This window comes from Lissotriton helveticus, chromosome 1_1 (assembly GCF_964261635.1).
Source record: "Lissotriton helveticus chromosome 1_1, aLisHel1.1, whole genome shotgun sequence".
Classification (NCBI taxonomy): domain Eukaryota; kingdom Metazoa; phylum Chordata; class Amphibia; order Caudata; family Salamandridae; genus Lissotriton; species Lissotriton helveticus.
Window position 1 is genome coordinate 1,184,130,327 of NC_136057.1, and position 24,582 is coordinate 1,184,154,908.

Sequence of the window (24,582 nt, forward strand, 5' to 3'; positions counted from 1 at the left end):
AGCTAACAGCTGCCTGGTCAAAGTGCTGGAACAAGTTACTTTAAAAAAACTAAATTTAAGATTTTGAAAAACGCCTTCTTGGTGTGGAGACGGGTTAAGCGCCATCTAGGCCTTATGAATCTAAATGCTTATACCCCTTTGGAAACCGTTGGTGTTCTTCCTTTGATTTTTTTTCTGGTATTGAACATTTTCTTGCTTTGATCATTGGCGTACCAGTGGGTATCACTGATGAATTGGTGCTGACAGGTGTTAAGACAGAAGCTGTTTTACCAACATCTAAAACAACAACTGCTTTTGTATTTATCTGTATGGCAGTTGTACGTGCCTGCATTAAGAAGGACTGGATTTCTCCGGATCCTCCATCATTTCTCTCTTGGGCAAGACTGCTGGCAATGTATAATTTGGAAGCTGCCATCTATAAGACTAAGGGGAGTAGGGAGAGGCTCTTTGGGACAAGGATGTGGGCCCCTGTAGCTGATTGGATTTAAGCTACAATTTTTTTTCTTTGACATATATATTTTCTCTGCTGTTTTTCTCTCTTATTGTCATAACTGTGAGTGTAATGGTGTATTCTTTCTTCTGACCCCTTGTATATTTATTCGTTTTTTTTATTTTATGTTTGTCATGCTTGTTTACTCCTTGTATAAAAATTGAAAAATAAAAAAATTGAAAAAAAAAGATTTCTAGACCTGCAAACTGCTTGGTGGGCTGAGTGACGTGGACAAGTCCTTCAGGGACATCCGCCTCGGCCACGCGCTTATGCCCACCACCGCCATCTGTCCAGACGGCACCCCGTGGTTGTAAACAGGGCTGTAAATCTTGCTCTTATCTTGCTGCATTTGTTGTGCATTCAAAGACTAAGGTCTGTTTCGGTTGTAGCTGCCTACTCTTACTTCCTGCTTTTAAAATGCACGGCCTGGCGTCAGGGTCCCTGCCTTCCTATGGCCGCTGCCACCTCTGCCTCAAAGCGCAACAAGCATTTGCAAAGCAATAGGTCTCACAGTTGTAAGAGTTTGAGCTATTTGCATTGTAAATAACAATGCCTTTTAGTCATATGTTTCGAAAACCTGCAAGCGGTGCGTAAACACGCATTTTGTACATTGTCATTGCTTACGATAAGCAAGGCTCGCAGTAACTGCACCTCTTATACTGCCAGCCTTGCTTCTCATAAGCAAGAACTTATAAGTACAAAGTGGGTGTTTACGCACCGCTTGCAGGTTTTCAAAACACATAAATAAAAGGCATTGTCATTTACAATGCCAATAGCTCAAACTCTAGCAAATGCAAGACCTATTGCATTGCAAATGTTCGTTGTTGTCCTTATTTCTAAATTATGGACATCAGCTATCCTGTCCAGCAGTTTCTGAGATTTTGAGTACGTCAGAAACTTGCCTTTTCTGAGATCCTGCCAAGGGTCTTCTACTTTCGATCTACCATTGAATAGAATCTCTGTCCTTTCACATAGCCTGTCTTCTATCGTATGTGAGTATGATGAGGTTGACAGTGTAGTTTTGTTTACATTTTCTTCTGAATTAAAGATGGATCTTTTCTAGGACAGGCTTAACTATTTGACTTCTGTAGACCCCCACACAATGACTAGGGGACGCCAGAGTCACAACCTATATTATTTCACCAATTCCAACCTCAAAACAATACACAATAACACAGAAACAAGCATACATCAAACAAATACACAACTTATGAAATATTCTATTTACTAAACAAGCAAAAATGTTCAAACGTCAAATGGGAAGATTTGAGCTATTCAAAATGTAGTTTTATTTCTAAAAGGTGAATTGATAGGCTAGACTCTAGCATATCACTTCGTACATATTGCTCTCAGTGCATGCTCTCTTTATTGGTGCATATCAGTGCTTCCTTTGCGACCACCGTCCATGTTAGATTAGGTTGCTGTACTTGTGCTGCTCCCGTGGATGAAACTGAGGCTTCCAACCTAATTTTTAGCATCCTATTTCAAACTCATTCAAATGTTTTCAATTTTACATGTGTCATCCATTCATCCATCGCTCCTCTAGATGGCTGGCTACTCACAGGAAGGGGTGCATGCTATTATGGGAACTGGCAACCTCCCTTATTGTATCCAGCTACACTCCTCATTCAAAAGAAAGACCTGCTTTCCAACGTTGCACGTGCGATTGTATTTATTCAAGCAGAAGCTTCACTTGTTTGGCTACTGGGTCGCCTTTCTCACAATAACGAACCCCATCTTGTAAAGTGTTTAAATACCACGCTTGTGCATACAGTGAAAAACAGAGAAGGAACACTAAATCATGTCGGCCTTTATGGAATGGAATCTCGGCATTAGTAAACTATCACTCATGTAATATACACATCCCTAATGGGATTTTTCATCATCCATTTCGTATGAACATTAATGATTATTGCACGTATCCCCATTTACTATGACTAATTAACATGATGCATTACAACCTTCTGAATCTTTTTGGGTGTTACACTTTTATAGTGGGCTAAACGTTTGAATATAAGTAAATAACTGAAGTTTGTTTACCCAGATAGGTTCAGGAAATGCTGACTTTAGGTTTGTTTTAGCTTTTTCCATGTTGCTCTTATTTTCTGGTGCATATTGTTTTGCAGACTGTGTATCTGGATAAGCTTCAAGGGACCTTTGTTAACATTTGTACAGAAGATGGTCAACTGAAAGCACAGTATCTTTATGCAGAGTCTTCTCTTCTATCATCAACTGCTGGCGACATTGCTCTGGGCAGTGTACATGGTAAGACCAAAGAAAACAAAACTAGTTGGCTGGAGATGGAGTGGCCCATCTAAGTAGATTCTGTATTCATAATGTGTCAATTACTGAAGCATTTGATGAGGAAGAATTCCTTGAAAGGGGTGGGGTTAGTGTTCTATTCAGGCTCTAAAATCATCCTTAGGTGTTTCTAATGCTCTTGCTGTAGGGCAGGAGTAAAAATTGACGTTTTTGTTGATGATGATACGTAAGGACCTCAGGTAATCACCACAGTCCATGTTAGGGTAACTCACTAACTTCACTTAACCTCTGCTCAACCCCCTGGCAACTATGGCACTGAGGAGACAGGCTTAACTTACAGGCAATGTGTAAAGTATTTATGCAGTACTAAAACAGTAATTAAGTTGAAATGATAAGCAATACAATTCCTCAAACAGGTGACAAAATAGAGTAAAAGTTAATAAATAAAATGCTATCAAAATCACGAAAAAATCCAATGAGGAGAACTTGAGATATGAATTTTACATTTTTTAAATTGAAATAGCACCAAGTACAACAGAACCTAGGCGCATTTGTTTCTGACGGTGATGAAGCACAGGTCAGACACACTATCTAGGTTCATCTTGATCAAATATGTTACTTTCTGACATCGTTTTTCTCATTTGCATACAATTAGAGCATCAAAACAGGACAATTACCACATAACGACAAGGTGCGCAGGTGATGACACTTCTTGGAGAATAGTACAGAGAGAAGAACAATATATAACATTGCTAACAATATTAACCTAGGGTCCTCACGCAGGCCATTAATTAGGTCCACTTAAGTAACAGCAGTGAAAGTATCAATCGATAGTCCAAGCAAAAAATCGAGTAAATGGGGCCTGTTGAAAGACAAGATGGCAGTCACGAAAATGCAATCAATATATGCAATGAAACCAATGCTGAAGAGATTTATTTTTTAAAAACAGTAAAGTAATAACCAACAAGTGTATTAAAAAAACAAGCAAAAACTGCACTCACATATAACAGTAGTTAGCAGAAATTGGAAAGCCAAAAGGGTTGTATTCAGCTGCGTCAAACAATGGATAATACACAAGCATCTCTGTAGCCACACAGCGCAGTAGGGTTGGGTGGGTAGGCGAGGGGTAGGAGAGAAAGTGCGAGTCGCAGGAGGCATCGGGTGGGATGTCGGGCACTATTGCACCTTCGCAAAATTTGTCTTGAAGTGCATCCCATATATATATGAGAGTGCGTAGCAGAAAAGGCCTCTTGTAGCTTGTTGTGTCCCTGTAGCTTGAAGAGGAGGTCAGCCTTATGATCCTTGGAGTCCGCTTCTTTATCCTGGATACAATAGAGAGAGCAGTCCCATCCCCCAGGACTCTCCTCAGGTTGCAAACAGCAGGCTCAGTCCTCTTCTGATTTTCTTCAGATTCAGGAGTGTTGTGACGTGAGTGCCTGGAGATTCCACATGACCTTAATAGGTGGAAATGACCTAAGTGGAGGCTCTAACCAATAGGGTAAGGTTCCCAGGGATAACCCTACTCACTTTGTGCATTTTCAAGATGGCCAATGTCTTTGGTAACATTAATTATAGGCTGTGAGAGCTGGGTGTGTGAACAGGGAGTGTACTATGGTAGTCCTTGTGTCCTCCCATATCTAACATAAAAGATCCAGTACGAGGCAGATACTGTATTCTCAACATTCTCGGAGATAGAAATCTGGCAGAACAAGAGTTGATTATCCAGCAACCTGACAGTGATACACACATATTGTTTGGGCATCTTGTTTCCCTCCTTTGAAGTTCACCCCAAATTTTATATGCAAACCCAGCAGACATGACAAACAGGCTTTAGCAATGTGATGTCAAATAGAGGCCCCTGTGATTGGGGCCTGTCCGGCTGTGAAGACCAAAAATGGCCCTGCCCAAGTGTCAGCTAACATTTACATGTCACAGTGGAGGCCTCTTTCTGCACCCCAAGTGCCATATGAAAATCCCCAGTAGACTTGTCAAACAGAATCAATCTGGACATTCAATCTGGATTTGATACTTTAATTCTCAAAACGACTGCATCAACCATGAAACGCATCCATTCAGTGGCTCCCACTGATCTCTGCCCACCACACATCTACTACAGAGCCGCCACTGCCAATGCAGTGGAACTACAATGCACTATCAACACCACCTTCGAGACCGGCACCTACCCCGAAGACTGGAAACGCGCAGAAGTCTGCCCTCGGCTCAGGAAGCCCTCAGCAGACCCTACTGACCTCAAGAACTACCGGTCCATCTCGCTCCTCCCCTGTGCGGCGAAAGTCGCTGAGAAGACTGTCAATGCCAAGCTGACAAGGTTCATCAAAGAAAACGCCGTCTTCGACCGTTCTCAATCCGGATTCCGCAGCAACCAGAGCACCGAGACTGCCCTACTCGCCGCCACAGACGTAATCTGCACCCTCCTCGACCAAGGCCATATCGCAGCCCTGATTCTACTCGACCGGTCAGTAGAATTCAGCACCGTCTTCCACTGCACACTTGCAGCCAGACTACATGACGCTGGCATACGAGGAACCGTCCTTGACTGGATCCGATCGTTCCTCAATGGCAGAAGCCAAAGGATCAGACTGCCACCCTTCCTCTCCGAACCCACGGAAATCAACTGCGGAGTACCCCAGCGATCATCACTTCAGCCCAACCCTCTTCAACATCTGCATGGCCCCCATTGCCATCATCGTCCGACAGCACGGTCTCAACATAGTATCCTATGCCGACGACACCAAGCTAATTCTCTCCCTCACCAAGGACCCACCACCACTAGACTCAACTTCCAGAATGGAATGCAAGAAGTTGCTGCCTGGATGAGCAACTGTTGCCTAAAGCTCAACTCGGAGAAGACTGAGGTACTCGTCCTCAGAACCACCTCATCGGCATGGACCAACACCTGGTGGCCCACCGCCCTCTGCAGCACCCGACCCCCAAAGACCATGCCAGAAACCTCAGTGTCGTACTCGACTCCTCCCTCTCCATGAACAGACAGGTAAACTCCTTCGCCTCCAGCTGTTTCAACACCCTCCGCATCCTCCGTAAGACTTTCAAATGGACACCGCCACCTGACTCGTCCTCGGCATCCCTCGACAAGAGCACATCAGCCAACACCTATGGAAGCTCCACTGGCTCCCCATCGACAAGAGTCACTTTCAAGATACTCACCCACGCCTACAAATGCCTACACAACACGGGACTCCAATAAATCAACAATAGAATCACCTTCCACATACCCAAAAGAAACCTCCGATCTGCCAACCTCGCCCTCGCCGAAACCCCATGCATCCACAAAGCCAAAGCAGGTGGAAGATCCATCTCCTACATCGCGGCCAAGACCTGGAACGAGCCCCTGATCCACATCAGATGCGCCCCCTCCCTGAACACCTTCAGGAAGGCTCTTAAGACCTGGCTCTTTGACTGAATGGAACGGCTGACACCAACCCCCCCCCAGCGCCTTTAGACCCTCACAGGTGAGTTGCGCAATAACAATTCCCTGATTGATTGACTGATTGAAAAAGGATATTCACAGCCCCACCTCACATGTTTGTCATGTTCAGATAGGTCATCTCTGCCCATTCAGGTTAGCCTAATGTGTGCTTGTAGCAACATGTGTACACCTCATTCATGCCTTTTCAAATGCTAATTACTGGCTGGCAGAAGTGAGATACAAAATACAAAATTAGCTTCCAGGAACTTCAGGCAGGGCAAAGGTACACTTTCTAAAAGTCTCATTCCCAAAATATTTATTACAAATCTGACTTCACAAGTGATTTGGTCTTGTGATATGTATTTCAAAAGTCCAAAAATGAAATTATTAGCATTTACCTATCCGGAGATAACATTTATTAAATGTCATATTGTATCCCAATGCTTTCATATGGAACAAACTACCCTGCTACAGTGACATAGCCTTTAGGGCCTCTTCTCTTTAGGACATTAAACATTTACATGTCCCACTTTTAAATACTGTGCATCCCTCCTTATGGGCAATAAGGTCAAGTTGGGGGTGACTTTTTAACATTTTAAAGGAAAGTTTAGACTGTACAAAAGGGGTTATTTTGACAGGTCAAATTTGCAGTTTAAAACTGCACATCCAGGCTATATGCTAGACCTATAGACTTGCTTTACATTTACACTGCAGTAGATGGCACAATGAGTGCTGCAGTCCACTGGTAGCATTTAGTTTACTGGCCCTGGGTACACTTGATACTAGGGGCTTATAGGCAAATTAAAAAATGTAATTAAACTTTATTTCGGGCTATAAAAGCATAATTAAAATCACCCAATAAAATACATTGAATTTACACAATTTAAAATTTGACATAAAAATAATCAGTAATCCAGTTTCTTGTGTAGCCATTTCCACATATGTCCAGATTGTGTCCGGGGGAGTACAATGTTGGAGACAATCATGCAAATTCTACAGTGCCATTCTGGTGAGCCATCTTTTTGAGATTGGCTCTGCGGTTGCCACCACATGGTGAATAAGAACCGTGAAATGGAGAAGACAATGTGCATTTGTGTGTCAGATTTCAGTAGCCTATACACTTCGCTACAGTGTCTAGACCCCAGGTTCCTACAGAGTTGGAGTAACCAGCGTGACCTGGCCTTCCTGTAACCCTTGCAGACAAAGAACACGTGACGTTCCATCAGAGATATTACATGCCGGACACTCCCAGTTAGTGGCGCCCAACCATTTGTTAAAAAAAGAGCACAGCGGGAGGACTCCATGTCTAAATTGCAAGTAAAGCTTTTTGGCGAGGAATGGCTGGATTAAATAATGCATACTAATTTTCCATTGTTGAAAGGATAAGCACAAGCGCTTTACCTCTTGATAGTAGGGGCAAACGGCAGAGAGCTGTATAGCCATCAAAAATAGGGTTTAGCAAAAAGGCAAAAGAAGTCCATGGGGGCCTGCAGAAGGGGTACATTTCAAACAGTAGATTTATCATTGAGTTGGAATTACATAAGTTCCTTTGTCTCTGGAGATCTTATCTCGTTGAAGAATGACCTGTATGTTAGACCACAAAACGCTTGACATGGTTGTTGAGAGTTATGTGTGTTGCTCTATAAATATTACACTCCTTTCTAATTTTTTTGCTGAGGCAAGTTTCTGGCAGGCTTAGAAGAATTGTAGGTTTCTCTAGGCACAGCTGTGCCACGCCTTCTAGATAAAATGTCACTATTTTACGTAGTGCAGTGGGATATAGCTCTTGAAAGAACTGGCTCTGGCCCTAGCGTCTACTAGGCATTTTATTCAGGGTCAGACTTATTTTTGCCAACGGGCTCATCGTGAAACATACTGTCCAAATATGTGACTACATGCTTTATAGCGCCTTCACTTTATCATCTACGTTTTATAATTTACTTTATAAGGATCAGCATTTTTCCATAGCACATTTCTGCCACTGGGATGGCTTTGTAGCTTCCTTGACAGTCCATCCAGTGGTGGCTTTTCTACATGGTTTACACTAACTCACTGACTTGATGTAGCGCACTGGACACAATTTGCATCCTTTTAACCATGTAGTGCAATATTTCCCACTTTTTGATTCTATAAACCTTGGTATTGTAACTTTTTATAAGGTGTTAAAACATTTTAGATTCTCTCTTTACATTATTTGCAGAAGCTGGTTTTCACCTGTTCACTACCTTTACATTTGTCTTGTCATTGTTCCATGTAAAATGGGCCCTTTTTCAATAAGGATGCTTTCTATCATTCAGAGTGCCTTGTAATCTCGTCTACCCCTTATTTAGCAGTAAAGATTGTAATTGAGGTTGGTATTATTGAGCTGACTGGTAGTCACCATCTAACTTGCGTTGTGAATTGCGTTAATCTTTTTGAGGTAAAGGAGTATTGGTGCTCCTAAACGAAATGCGCTATATAACATTAACTAGAGTCCTCTTGACGAAATAGGAGGCTTTGTTAAACTTCTCTACGTAGTATGGAGTTTGTTTTAATTGATGGTCTCGATTAAATACATATTCTTATTTGAGCTCAATATAGATTTTTATCTGGGGTTTTATATTTTCTCTTCAAGCCTTAGAAATGCATGGTCTTTTTCCAGGCTAAGTTAAACCAATTACCTTTATTCTTTGACATATCTTATGGGTGACTTCCGAAGGGCTCTTAGTGGATCACTGATATAAAAGATACGAGTGGCCTACTAGTTAACATATTCTGAGGGAGAGGTAGGGGAATATGCCCCCTTGATTGAAGGCTAGAAGAAGGGGAATGTTTGAGTTTCCCTCGTTTTAAAATGGTTGAGCTGTGACCAGGGGCAAGATTTTGGCTTGGGACGAGGGATAGTGGGGTTTGAACAGAATTACGTTTCAGAATGCCATGACCTAACGAAAGAAGGGAGAGTTTTGGTGTTGTGTGTCTCGGTGATGTAATTATCAACTGTGGTGTTAAATCAGCTTTTTTTGTCAACTCTGTATAGAGGTGTTGGATGTCTGCCATTTATCATGTAATGATGAATGGTAACCTGGTTATTGGTTAACAAGGACTGAAGGTGCAGCCTTTTGCATCAGAAGGGCTAATCAACTACTGAAATGCACAAAGCATGAGAATGAGACTGCAGGTAGTAATGAGCATTGGTGAAGCCAGAAGGTCTGGCATTGACTACCTCTTTTTGGCTTAGCTAATGTTTTTGAATTTTGTTTTTAGACTGTAGAGGGGGACTTCTTTTTGTGTGTAGGTGCACATTGTGCAGGAACATAAGACCATTACTTACAGGGATATAAATTCTGGAAATCAAAGCTGAACCTGCCATCAAGCTTTCCCAGGCTGTCTAGGATTTAAACGTAGGCTATACCTCAGTTGACGACTGCTGTCAGATGGCTCCCATAATATGCGGGTAAAAAGACAACAAGCATCCTGTGACAACCTGATTGACTGGGCCTGGAAACACATTTTGCAAAGATTGTCAAGTCTTCCTTTGCAGTGTTGCGGACGAAAGAAATTAAGGGACTCCCCCACTCCTTAGGCAATCTGCAGTTGGCTTAGAAAAAGAAAATAAGCTCCATGGTTAATAAATGATTGGCAAGCGAACTGAAACTAGAAGCCCTTGAAAAACCATCAATTAGTAGCTACATTGGCATGTATATGACTTCACCAAATGCCCAGCAATTTCTTATCTTGGTTCCTAATCACAGGGAAAGGTGGTTCTTGGCTTTAACGAGAGGGGGATGCCTCTTGCAAAATGACACCTTGAGCAGAAAAAATCCAGCAATTTAGAATAAATGCTTGGGCAATGCCACTGAGAACTAGAAGCTTTACCCCCTGAATAAACTTGTATAGCATCATAAGATCGAGCAGAATCAGCAAGATGCTCTGTGACGGCTGGTACCCTAAATATTTTTTTGGGCAACCAACCACTGACCTGCATGAGGTCAATGACAAAGCAGTCCATTATAGCTTGTTATAAACAGGTTTTATAACAAACCACTACTGAGAGCTCTGGCTTTGAAGCTGAAGGCATTGCTTTTCAGTAAGAAAGAAATAAAAAGAATCCAAATGTACCTTCCCACTCCGCTGGCTCGTCTTCTCTGGTCCTCCTTGTGCTTCAGTCCCTCTGCACTGGTGGTCCCTACAGCAGTTGAAGTCTCCACACCAATCCAGACGCTGCTCTCATGTTGCTGATAATGTTAAGCAGCATGAGGGCAGCACGAGGATTTGACAGTCTCATGTCTATTCTGGTTTTAGCCAGTTTTTCCAAGTCCATCAAGATGGCTTCATTAAAAACATCAATGGCATCATGTGAGGCATTGGGAAGTTTTTTTGATTTTTTTCTTTAGATTCCTAGGGTCTCTAGTTTGCACGACAGTGGTACAGTCACCCTGTTGATTTTGACTGTCTGTTTCGCAACTATCTGGTGTGGCAGCTAGAACAGTTGCAAGGTCCTCAGAATATTCATCACTCGTTCCTATGGAATTTTCTCCAGGGTCGGCCACACTATTGCTGGTTCCCCGATTCGTGGGGCAAAAAAAAATAAATATATATATACATATATGAAATTAAAACTGACAAAATCACATGCTGGACGAACAAACACCCAGGAGTCGGAAGTTGAAACTATGTCAGATACCCCTATGACTTTCCTTAACGTCAATGACATACCAGCTATAACGGACATGATGGAACTAATGGATCAAACCGCCCAAGTGGAGAAGGACGACAATATTGAAGAAGCAAATGATTTACAAGCGAGCGATCATACACCGTTTAGAGCTCCCTCGAAGTTTCTCCCGCAGACTATGAAAGATAATGTAGTCCTGTTTGGGGAGAATATAACCAGAGATCTAAAAAAAAATTATTTTCAGGATAATCAAAGAAAATATAAAATGAATCCAAAAAAGGCACTTTTCCACAAGACAGTGAAAAAATTACAGATGGAAGATGTACTCCTAGTGAAACCTTCCGACAAAGGAAGTAACGTGGTTCTCTGGGGGAAAGAACAATATAAGAAGGAGGCACTGAGTCAATTGCAAGACTGTAGTTGCTATAGGAGAATAAGCCCCAAGGAATATGAGAATGTGATAGTGGAATTTCATAAAAGACTGGATCACTGGAAAGAAAATGGACTGCTTAGCTGGGACGAGCATAAGTTCATCAAACAAGACAATCCGGTGGTTCCAGTCTTTTATATGTTACCAAAAATCCACAAAAACTCTACTAGTCCACCAGGGAGGCCCATCATTTCATCATGTGGAAGCCTATTTGAGAGCGCATCGCGATATATAGACTATTTCTTGAACCCTATTGTCAGATCACTCCCTTCATACTTGAAGGATTCAACTGATTTTTTGAAATGCATATATGATATTTGTTGGGATCCTGAAACGATGGTTCTTCTAACGTTAGACATTTCAACCGTATACACAAGTATAAGACATGTAGATGGGCTGAGGGCGTGTGAGCATTACCTTAATATGAGACCGGCACGACTTGTTTTACAGAATAGAATGATCCTTGAAATTATGGAGTGGTGTCTAACTAAAAACATCTTTCTCTTTGGCAGTGATCTTTACCTCCAGGAGAGGGGGACCGCGATGGGCACCTGTTTTTCCCCCAGTTACACCAATTTACATCTCGGCTGGTGGGAGGAACAGGTGCTCAGAGGGGGTCCCCTTGATCACTGGACGGAACACATTCTACTATGGGTTAGGTATATCGATGATGTCTTCGTGCTGTGGCAGGGCACGGAGACATCAATCGATCTATTTATTGAGGAGTTGAACCAGAATTCATTAAACTTGGAATTCGTGGGAAATTCAAGTAAAAAAACAATAGATTTCCTCAATATTAGGATTACTCCCACAGATAGCAAACTAGAAACTACTGTGTTCCGCAAGATAACTGCAGGGAACTCAATCCTGCATGCTGAAAGCGCCCACCCAGCGGCTCTTATAAGAAGTATTCCGTTTGGGGAATATTACAGAGCTAGGCGTACCTGCAGCAGTGATGAGCAATATGACAAGATTGAGACTGAAATGACACAGAGATTCATTCAAAGAGGTTATAAGAAGACGATCCTTAAATGTCGTATACTTGTAAAGCGCACAGCTGCCCCAGCAAAGGGGCGTCCCGGCGCTGTATACCGCTGGGGAACCCATCCTGGCTTTCCCTGTGAGATGGTCCCTCCTGGGCATCTCCAAGGTGAAGACAAGCATCCCCGGCGCTGATGGGGCCGTTAGTGGAGATTAAGCAAGCTATTGCCCAGAGTTGCTGAGTGGGACCCATGGTTAGAGTTGGCACCGAGGCGAGAATTATCGAGTCCGCTGACCTTGGCCCAAGACCCTGCCGCGTCGGGAATCGAACCCTGGTCCCGGGCCAACCTTTGCTTCTGGGTCTGCCGCCTCTAACCAGTGAGCCACACCACTCCACATTAAAGGTGCATCCATTAAGGCCAGAAAGCTGATAAGACAGAATATACTTTTTGAACCATCTAGAACTCAGAAACTGAGAAATTTGGATAAAATGCGTAAAGATCAAGTTTCTTCAAGATTCATAACGACCTTTAATACTAAACATAAAGAAATAAGAGCAATTCTAAGAAAACACTGGTACTTAATAAGGAACGATCCAGTGTTAGGTTCAAAGGTGAAAAAGAATCCTGAAATTACGTATAAAAAATCCAAATCTTTGAAAGATCTAGTGGTAAAAAGCGAGTTCATAGATAAAAAGAAAAGTAACACCGATTGGCTGAAACCGAAGCCAGGTTTTAAAAGATGTTCTAAGTGTAAAGCTTGCCACCATGGAATGAACCGCACAGATTTTAGAACCTCCTTTAACAAAACAGTAACAGTCAGAAGTGCCATTAATTGTAAAAGTGAATATGTAGTTTATTTACTACAATGCCCATGCCCTAAGCTATACATTGGCAGTACTATCCTACCAGTGCACCAGCGAATCTTGCAGCACAGACGTGCAATTGTCAATCAGGAGAGATCCTACCCCGTGGCACGGCACTTTGAGTCGCACCACCAAAGTAACCCCGTAGGCCTCCAATATTCGTGTATTGCAGAGGTCCCAAAGAAAAAGAGAGGAGGTAACAGGAAAGGTGAACTCAGAAAATTTGAAACTAATTTTATCTTGGAGTTCAATTGTAAAGAACCACAGGGTTTGAATGTTGACGAGGATCTGTATACATGCTGAGCCTGATTGCACAAATATTTAATGAAATAATAGAACAACCTCGAGTATACCGTAACTGCATATTGAAACTATGAATTGGTAATATTTTTAAGTGACAAAAAGTATTTTAAACAAATCTTTTTTTTTTTTCGCTTCTTTTAAGGCATAAGGGGTAGTATAATGGGTAAAATCGAATTGACATTGAAATAATGGAATGAATTAATTATGCTTTTTTAACTTTTTATGCACTGACACTTTCAAAAATCGTTTTATTGTGCAATATGAGTGGATTGTTTACATAAAGAGTACGGAGTACTATTGTTGTTATTTAAGCATTAGCACTATTGGAAATGTAGCATATTTAAGCACTAGCACTTTATTCTCTAGTTTTTGATCTATGTGCATCGTATGGAGCAGTTGTTTACAGTAAGAGAGTATTATTGTTTACAAATAGGCACTAGCACTTTATGATTGAATAATAAGGTTATCTTGAATTGAAAAGCATTACCAGGAACTGTTTTCTCATTCCAATTAGATTAACTTGAAATAGCCACGAGGCGAATTAAGATAAACAATATCGATTAGTTGTCTATGGTCTTATGAAACCAATCAATTGGGGACAAAAGTTGTACAGCATGTGATATGAAATTGTAACTAATCCTATGAATATTTATTTTTTCCTTTTGAGGCGCTAATGGTCTAGGGGCACTTGCCCAGACAATTGTGGAACCCTTATTGCTTGAACGGTTGAAAATAATGTTCTTCATGCACTTGCGTGTTATATAAACAAAGTTTTTATACATTTGTTCTGAAATGATACGTAAAATGATAATACGATGCTTGTATTTATTACTCTGTTATTAGCGTTTGCCCTAAACAGGTAGCATCTTTTCACTGTTGCTGTACAAAGGTTCCCTTGAATTGCAAGTGTTAAAATGGCCGCCAAATTAGCAGACAACTTGCTTATATTTTAATTGTCCTTTTACACTGTTTACTACCCTGTCTGTGTATTTTTAGAAGTGTCGAATGGCAGTACAAACATCGTGATCAAGGGAGCTTGACTCCCGAAACGCGTTGATGAATGTAATATAAAAAATAAAAAGCCTAAGTTAACGATACCCGCGTACGAGTGCCGGATGATTTCCTCAAAAAAACGAAATTATATATATATATATATATATATATATATATATATATATATATATATATATATTTTTTTCTTCAACTCAAGTGATTGTCAGATGTATTAACACGGCTACTTTAACACTATGAGATCAGTACTATACCTATATTGTGATAAGAAGAGCACAGGAACGTTTGACAAAACTCAAAAATACATGCACTTTAGAAATATTAATGTATTGCTTACCTTTTGTTTGTAATTTGCACTGAGCACTTTATGTATTTACAAAACGCCAGGAAATGTAATTACTTCTGCGAATTTTGCACACTATAAGATGGCCGCCACTATGTACATTTGAAAAATGGTATACCGTCATTGATTTCCATGATGAGCCGGCTTTAAATGGCGTTTGGTATTTTTAACACTGGTGAACACTGACGAAGCCTGTTGGCGAAACGTGTCTGTTGTGGGGGTAGGGGCTTGAATTAAACCAACTTTGATAGAAGGTATGGTGTGCTGGTTTTCTGTTCAGCCAGATTGGAGTGGACTGTCCTCTTGATATATATATATATATATATATATATATATATATATATATATATATATATATATATATATATATATATATATATATATATATATTCACTGAAAAAACCATAGGTTATAGACCATATATAGTTAGGAATTAGCATTTACAAAACCTTATTTTACTCACACAAAACCATTGAAATTCCATATATAGTTAGTTGCACTAACTATATATCGCGCACCCGCAATCCACTGCTGATGATGTCACATATTACATCATTCATGACATGGTCAGTGACATCACTGATGACATCACTGATGACATCTCAAATGACATCACTGATGACATCTCACTTGACATCAATGATCACATCACTGATGATATCATTCATGTGATAATACAATGCATCTCCTCACACTCTAATATAACCTCTATTACACCCAGTGTTAAATAGAGAGTATAATTTTTGAAACCATTGACACACCAATACTAGTTACTACATACGCACTCACTGATTCCTATGTCTACACACACATTCACTCATACAATCATTCATACATACAATCACTCATCTTTACAACACTATCATATGCACTCATACACCTATACAGACACTCACACTCTGCCACTCATCCATGGAGTTACTCACACACCTAGTCAGTCCTGAAAAGAATCAATCACACTTCCATTTTCTCATCTATACAGTTAAACACAGAACACCTTACATTTTTGAAACATATACTAACACATACTTACTCTCTTATAGAATCACTGATACAAGTACACATTGATCTGCACAGAGTCACACACCTCCCAGCCAGCCATACACACACTCAGTCTCCCATACAAATACTTGTGCAACCAATCAATAACCCATATAGCTACTTATATAGCTACTGATCAACACATGCAGCAGCTTGCACAACAACAGACATACTGATGCACACTTTCAGACAGTTTAGTCACTAACCCGTGCATTCAGTAAGACGCATTTAATCACTCACTCATACAGTCAATCACGCACCTACTAAAACCTTCATTCAGACACTTATACACCCACTCATTCTTCAATATGTAAAACATATTTAAACTTTACAGAAACACATAATCACTGGATGTTGTCATCAGTGATGTCATCAGTGATGTCACTGACCATGTCATGAATGATGTAATATGTGACATCATCAGCAGTGGATTGCGGGTGCGCGATATATAGTTAGTGCAACTAACTATATATGGAATTTCAATGGTTTTGTGTGAGTAAAATAAGGTTTTGTAAATGCTAATTCCTAACTATATATGGTCTATAACCTATGGTTTTTTCAGTGAATTTTCAAGGTTTTGTAAATGCTAATTCCTAACTATATATGGTCTATAACCTATGGTTTTTTCAGTGAATTTAATTGGTTTTTTAACAGCTAATATCTGTAGCTGTAAAATGTATTCTTCTTTAAATCCAAAAATATATTTTATATGTTTATGAATAATTTTTTTTTTAAATATTTTTTTTTCTTCGTTCCCGCTTCGCGAATCGGGAAGCTTCCCGTTAGCTGACCTTGATGCCGCGAAATAGACCGCGAGCCGGTAAACGTTTCTTTACCGCAACTGCCGCGTTACAAAACAACATCGTGACGCCTCCCGTCCGCATGACGTTTCACGTTGTCGCGTGATACGTCATATGACGTGCTACGTTAGCGAACTGGTACGCGAACCGAGTCGCAAAGCGCAGGTTTCTGGAAGCAAACCGGGAGGCCCTGCAAAGCGCTTAACGTAAACACAGCAGGTCATGTGACTTGGTAATAACACTTTTCATTGGTTCATTTCACTTTTGGTTTCCTAATGATGTAAGACTAGGTCATATAATCTAAAATGAACACTTTTCATTGGTTGAGAACTCTTGTTTTTCCCAAATGATGAAAATCCCTCCTTCTTTCCTCACTCTGACTTTCATCATTGTGAGAGAAAGACCCTTTGTGATCACTGAGCAATGGCTTCTTTAGTAGCTTCAGCTGGTGCTTCCCCACCACCTCCACCACATCCAAGGAAGAGTGGACCACCTGCTCAAGTTATAATTCAACAAGAAGAGGAAGAAGAGGAACAGGACGACGAGCACGAAGAGAGGCAGTTTTTGCCTGAGGAGCCCAGGACGTCTCACCGGAAAGAAAACTTCATTTGGCAATTTTTTAAAATTCCCAAAGGTGAGAAAAAAGTAAATGCAAGATACGTAACTTGCCTTATATGTCAAGATAGACTGTCCAGAGGAACCGAGAAAAAATACAGTTTCGGAAACTACACAATGCATCGCCATATGACTAAGTGGCATCCTAACAACTACAGTGCTGCACAGTTTCGGAACGACCTAGATAATCTCCCTATTATGGCCAGAAGATCTGTTGTACCGGAAGTAACGGGACCAGAGGGCAGGGAGATGGTGCCAAATATACAAATGAGATTTGGTGAAGTAAAACACACCTGCGTATTTTGCGATGGATTCATTTGCTACGGAGAAAGAAGCATCACTCTGATCAACAGAGCTATTGACTATCATATGCAAGTTTGTACGAAACGCCCAAAATAATAAATACTTTTTTTTTGTTTTGTTGCTCCTGTTGAGCCCTTTACAATGAATCGTTTTCATTGCCCCCTCCAAGAAAAACCCAAAAAAATATAAAACTGTTCAGAAAAATTCAAAAAAAGTAAAAAAATGTTCCGAAAAATAATAAAAAAAATGTAAAACAACAAAAACAATAAAAAAAAAAGTTCTTTTCAGAACTACCTCCCCGTTATTAAAAAATTGGTACAATATTTGGAACTGTGCCAACCTCTATTTCTCTTAGTTCGCTTCCCAGTTCGCTCGCCGGTACGCGAACCGGAAGCGAACCAAAAACAGTAAGTATAAGGGAAGGAAACAGACACTTATGTTAAAAGAAAGACAGCTATAGGGGAGTAAACTAGAGATACTATTACCCGTAATCCACTGCTGATGATGTCACATATTACATCATTCATGACATGCTCAGTGACTTCATCAGCAGAGGATTGCGGGTTTTTTGGCAACGTGCCTTATCCACGGTTTAATAACGCTGCCTTTTGCTTTATATAAGTTTTCAAATTGTATGAAATATATACCAATAGGTCGTTATGAACCTTTAGGTAGTGCTTTTCTTCATGAGGTCTGGTCGCTTCCATACACATACAGATGTTTCAAAGATGATCAAGAAGTTTATCTGAATGGAGAGGAATGCACTGAGACGCCAGATCATTCACTAATGTGTAGGCACATACAGTTACACGGTTCATGCAACAAACACCGACCAAATATGGCTTGCGTGTTGCAAGGCACGCCAGTTCCTGCTATCATCCCCACGTTCAAGTTGTTGGAAAATGGTAGTTATTTGATGCTCAATAATAAAGATTGATCTGGGTTAATTAAAAGTATTCCTTTTATCGTAACAGTAAGTGAACGGGTTATTTGCTGCAGAAATGTTCTATTTCCTCCCACACATGAACATAGGGAGTTTTCAATCTCGCCACAAATACCAACCTTGGGAGCAGATTTCAACGGCATGGCAAGAATAAGAGCTCTTTTGTCTCAGAGAGAGGTGGCCTTGAGTTCGGCCCGTGAAACTTTCGTGCTTCACATAGCGAACACCCGTACAGAGGTGCAGACCCTTTTCAATTCAGATTTGCCTTTTCATTTCAGCAAGATGGTTCGGACTATCTCTAACGCATCCTCCACAAAGGCCCTGGCGCACTTTTTTAAAGTTGTTACCAGTGGTCTCGTGACTTCATTTGAGAAAATCTTTCGAGTCATCCCTACTTTCTTTCATTGTATTTTTTCCACTCTGCTTCGTGGATTGCCATTTTTACTTGCATTACCAGCGGACGCTCTTGTGCTTTTTTACATTTTTAAATATGGATGTCCCTCCTATGCAACCTCCCGCCCTGCAGCTGCTGACACTGTTCCGCAATCGCATGCTAGAATATTATGGCACAATGCCGTTGGCGATATTAAGCACGGCATATGGATTATCTTTTCGATTCTCCTACTTCACCTGTGTCCAGCCTGTATTTCACTGCCTGACCTGTGATTTCGATTGGGCCATTGATTTGTGTCTCTGCGGACCGGTTTCTCCTGACGTCGACTTTAATCAGCTGATGACTCCTATCATTACTCACGAGTTGGTTTGTCCTGGCGAAAGGATTATGGCTGTGGCATTGATGCATGGACTAATTGGTCCCTGGAATTTACTGGCGGCAACACAGTCTTTCTTGGAACAGAGCTTTCTTGAAAACCCACCGAGCTGTCCTCTGATGGTGATAGAGGATCCGGTGCTGGGAGAGCACGTATGTTCTTTTCCGCTTTTAAATTGGATGGCTGAACTGTTTTCGGATGAAGACGGTGACTTCCTATTGGAGGCTGTTGCAGCTTATTTTGCATACACAGTTATGTCATAGACCTTTTTCATGTTTGATATGCTGAGTACTAGCATTTCATTGACAATTCATTTACTTATTTGTCAAGTTTTTATTATTTACCTTGCCTATTGGCTTAAGACTCGATAAAGTACTTGGCTGTTTTATTTTTCTTTAGCATTAAATTTTCCTAGTTTTTAATGCTTTACCTTGCGGACCGTCCACATATAAACTTGCAATCTGCTCTCATGAGATGGCACTTCTATTATCTTATTCAGTTCGTTTCCGGATCATGGGGAGGTGTCATCTACGTCCTGGATATCTTTACACCGTGTTAAGTTAGCATGGGCTCATTACCGGTTTAAACGCCATTTTTCCTTTTTTGCAACTTCTGCACACGACACTTAGTTGTTGCTTTAGCTTTCAACCTAGTAGTTCATCGTGGTTTACATGAGAATAATATGTTATTGCTCTACTATCTGCTTTGCTTGTTAAACTATATCTGTACAGCGAGTGCTAAAGTTTCAAGAACAACACGATACAGAATTGTTATGAGGTCTGATCTCCACGACTTCATACTCATAACATAAGTGCAACTTCTGCCAATTCTGGGCATGAGGCGGGTTTTATATTGCTTTGCCGAACACACATACACAACACTTGATGCGGTTCACATGAAGAGAGAGCTGGTGTATGCTGATGTGATTCCTTCAAATCTAAGACACTAAAGTATGGGCACGCCCTAAACCAACACAAAGAGACCTTCTTAGCAAATAATATAATATGTGTATTAGGGAGGGTGAGATATAAGCAGCCGCGGGCCGTGGAGGGAGTTACGGTGAGGCAGGGAGGTGGGGAGGGGGAGAAGCAGGGTGGAGCCCTCTCCACCCTGCCCCTCCCCCTCCCCGCCTCCCTGCCCCACCGTAACTCCCTCCACGGCCCGCGGCTGCTTATAAGTGTTGCTAACTCTTATTCATTTACAGCATGTTAACATACTGTCACCATTCGCTTTTTATGTACTAGTAACTATGCTGGTAATTTTGCTACTGATAATATGTGTACTTGTATTATCTAAGATACTACGCCTGAGAAGACGGCATTAGTAAATAAACATTTCAAATACACATGTGTTCTTCTTAACTCCATGTTCTGGTTTCTAAGAAATATATAACGACCGACTGTTCATGAGTTCCACGTATCCTGAGGTACTATAAGTTCATATTCTGGATTGTCTAAACATTGAGAGTTTGTTATATCCAATGTGACACTGTACCTAGCTTGCTAAGGGGTTTTTGATTACTAAGGTGAGTTTTGGGACACCCTAATTCGCCGAGGTTCCAATCCTCTGTCCACAGTTCTGTGTGAGAACAGAAACCCTGCGACAGGGGCACCCCCTACCCTTGCTGGAGCTTCATCACACTTGCGATACAACTCCAGCAATGCGCCACCTTTACGGCACAGATACATCACGCATCTGTGCTGTTTTTGCCCCATGATGCGCCGCATTGTAAATGCAGCACACCATAGGTGACGGAACAGCGGCACAGAATGACTAACACATCCCTGGTGATGCGCCAGTCATCATAAATCTATCCCTATGCTTCTTATCTTGTTAGAGATGAACCGCCATATGTATCATCAAAGTTTTTTGCATTTCCTAAATAGCGAACTTTAAGGAATAAATAGCGATTCTTTACCATTCCTAGTTTGCGATGAGCTATTTGCTAATTACAAATTACCCATTCATTTCCTTCATTTCCATAGGACGGTTGGACTCACTTTTAGCTCGAACGGCTGAATGGATTTGCACGAAACTTGGCAAAATTGTAGGGACTGGTAGCCCGATGTGCCTTTGCTATGTCTCAAGATATATGCTCCAGTGGTTTTTACGAAAATTAACTTTGAAAAATATATATTGGGCTACATTGGCCTATATATATGTTGGAACCCAAATGTAGCCCAATGTAGCCCAATGAAGCCCAATGAAGCCCAATGTAGCCCAATGTAGCCCAAAGATGGCCGCCAGAGACGGAAAAAAACAAATGTAGCCCAAATATCAGCCAGATGTAGCCCAACTATAGCCCAGTGACAGAATGACCAATCAGCGTCGCAAACCTCCGTTACGCGAAGCGGAGCGCTGTTACAAATATATATCTTTTTTGGAACGTTAATTTCTCAAAATCCACTGGAGCACATATATTGAGACCTAGCAAAGGCACATCGGGCTACCAGTCCCTAATATTTTACCAAGTTTCGTGCAAATCCATTCAGCCGTTCGATTATTATTATTTTTATTTTTTTTTTGCCCCGCGGGGCCCTTTTAAAACCTCCACATCAAACCTAGGGGGTCAGCGAGGATCTACTATTCCCCCCTTATGGTCATTTGCCCCTTCGCTTTCGCCTCCTCTTGTCTCTCGATCCTACCGAGAGACAAGATGGCGGCCGCTACGGACTGTTTGGAATGTTGACAGACGCCGGAGAACCAATCAGCTTCGCTTCACAAAGCTCCGTTGCGCGAAAAGTACGCGTCCTGGAGCGCTGCCCGGTCCGCTGTTACAGATATATATCTTTTTTTAAACGTTAATTTCTCAAAATCCACTGTAGCACATATATTGAGACCTACAAAAGGCACATCGGGCTACCAGTCCCTACAATTTTGCCAAGTTTCATGCAAATCCATTCAGCCGTTCGGGCTAAAAGTGAGGCCAACCGTCCTATGGAAAACTCAATGTTAAAAACACGTTTTGGGACCCCCCTTTTTTCTCGGCCCCCCCTTGACGAACCCCCCCCAAATTTTCAAGGGCTGCTCAGAAACAAAATGTGCCATTTTCCTGAAAATTTCAGCCAATTCCGTCCACAAACGCCAAAGTTATTAGACATAGAATTTTCAAAAATCCCATAGAGAAAAAATCCTAACTATATATACCTACTGGCGACCGCCAGTAGGTAATATATATATATATATATATATATATATATATATATATATAATATTTCTTTGTGTGAAAGTCAGCTATTCTTTGCATTGTGGGCCAAACACTCTTTTAATAAATCAAAGAAAGATATCCCAGTGTCTAAAGAGGGCTGGCTCTGTGCCCCGTGCTGTGTGGAGTGCAACAAAACTGTGAATTTTGGCAGACCAGTAAATATGGAGAGTTGGCTGACGGTGTCTGTCTGTCTAGCGGCCTTAGCTAAAGTCAAAACTGAGAGGAAAGGAGATGTGGGCTGGCCCTCCTTGATTTACGCATTGAACCAAGAAGAGTTGAAGTGTTCGTTCACAGTGAATATCCCAAAAAGATGGGAAAAAGATCTATGCTTCTGATGCCACCCAAAGTGATGCAGCAACAGTGATCTGAACTGTGAGCAGCTCGTCAGTGGCCCTCAAGTGAACTTCACTCACAATGCTTTTTTAAAATTCTTTTTTATTAGAGTTTTGATTGAAACCGTAAAATCATACAAAACATCCGCAAATCACCACTGCTGCCCGACCCATCACAACAGTACCTCAAATCCACTCTTACGAATGATTGAATAAGCATGCTAACACATTCAACCAGGAGTCACCACCTCCACTGGCCACCTTCCCTCCCATGTCTACTGCCTCCATGGACCCTGCAGCTTGCCGGCTGTACTTTGTCAGTGTCTTCTACCCCCATCCCCATTCCCTAGGGTCCTTCGTGGTGCCTCGGGCTAGGTATCCACCCTTCACCTCCCCTGGTGTCTCCCTCCCGGTGGTCAGTCCTTCAGGCCGCTTTGTTCTTTCCATTGACCCCAAATTTTGTTGTACTTATGGGAGCAGCCCCTTCTCATCATGAAGTTTGAATATTATCCCCACAATTTTGTCTGGCAGCGATTTGAAGGAATGGTAACCAGTGCTTGTGGTAAGGTACAGCTATCTACTATGTTAGAAGATTCACCTCGGGTGAGGATTCCACTTTAAAAAAAAATTATTAAACATTTTAGGAAAAACAACACAGTCAACAATGCAAGTCAGATGGCACATCATAGTTTGAGCACATCAGTCACTACATCAACACTTAAAGCATGAAAGTGCAGCAACATCCGAAGCAAAGCCAGCAGTCCGCTTTGATCAACCTAAATGAAAAAATGTATGCAGCGAGGCCCAACAAACATATTTTCAAGCGAGATCATATCACTTAACATCAAATCTTGCACTCGAGGACTTGTATCATCGAAGGGACCAACTTGGATTACAATATCACCCCTGGGAGGTCACATGCTGTCTACTGCTGAGCCAGTGTATGCTTCTCTAAGTAGGTACAGAGAGAGGGTCTCCAAATATCTTTAGACCTACTTGAGGAATCCACATTTGATATTCCCTACGCCTTATTACTGCTGCACTCAACAGCCTGTTAAACTTCTGTGTGTACACATATGCAATGTTCTTTTAAGCACAATCAATTATATTCAGTTCTACAAAGTAATGCAGGCTTTTAATAATTCTATTTTGTCTATTTATGTTATAGGTGACGTAACAGTTGAAAGCCAGCACGGAAACATCACAGTAGGTAGGCATTTGAAAGTTTTCTACTGGAGTAATCTCTGTACCAACTTTAAAGGCAGTGCATTTTGTGGATGTATTTTTGTCCTGGTGAAGCAGTTTGCGTGTATCTGTTTTATATTAAATGTTTACACTTTCAGAAAACCACAATGTAAATGTTGCTGGTAGTGTGTACACAGAGTAGGCATGATTTGGCCAAAAAAGAATTGCGCAGACATTCATGTATGTATTTATTGGTCACTTAAAGAGCGCCCTCGGTTCCCATCTATTTGTTTGACAATAGGAGTGTTTTTTAATTTCTCTTTGTAGCTCTAATTTTCCGATTGGAAGCAAGTGCAGTCTTTCACCACTAGTGGGGCCTACGGTGTAAAAGTATAAGCAGTGGACCCAATATTTTTCTTAGTGGGCCACTACCACAGCCTATTACTTAGCCACATTGGACAGACTTTTATTCTGTCCCACAGATGATCCCAGCCTCCAGGCTTTTCATACCTGCAGGTTCCAGAAGCACTGTGTGCCCTGTAATTGTAAGAACAAGCATACCTGGGCCCCACAGCCAATCTGCAGCTTGAATGGGGGT

At 41.3% G+C, this 24,582-nt stretch overlaps 1 protein-coding gene across 1 annotated transcript in view; it reads left to right on the plus strand.

Moving 5' to 3' along the window:
• FAM185A (family with sequence similarity 185 member A) overlaps positions 1 to 24,582 on the plus strand; it is a 221,291-nt gene that overhangs the window by 132,055 nt on the left and 64,654 nt on the right. The window contains exons 4-5 of the mRNA XM_078679353.1: positions 2,617 to 2,755; positions 23,968 to 24,009. Coding sequence (XP_078535479.1) covers positions 2,617 to 2,755; positions 23,968 to 24,009 — 181 coding nt within the window. The remainder of the gene's footprint in view (positions 1 to 2,616; positions 2,756 to 23,967; positions 24,010 to 24,582) is intronic.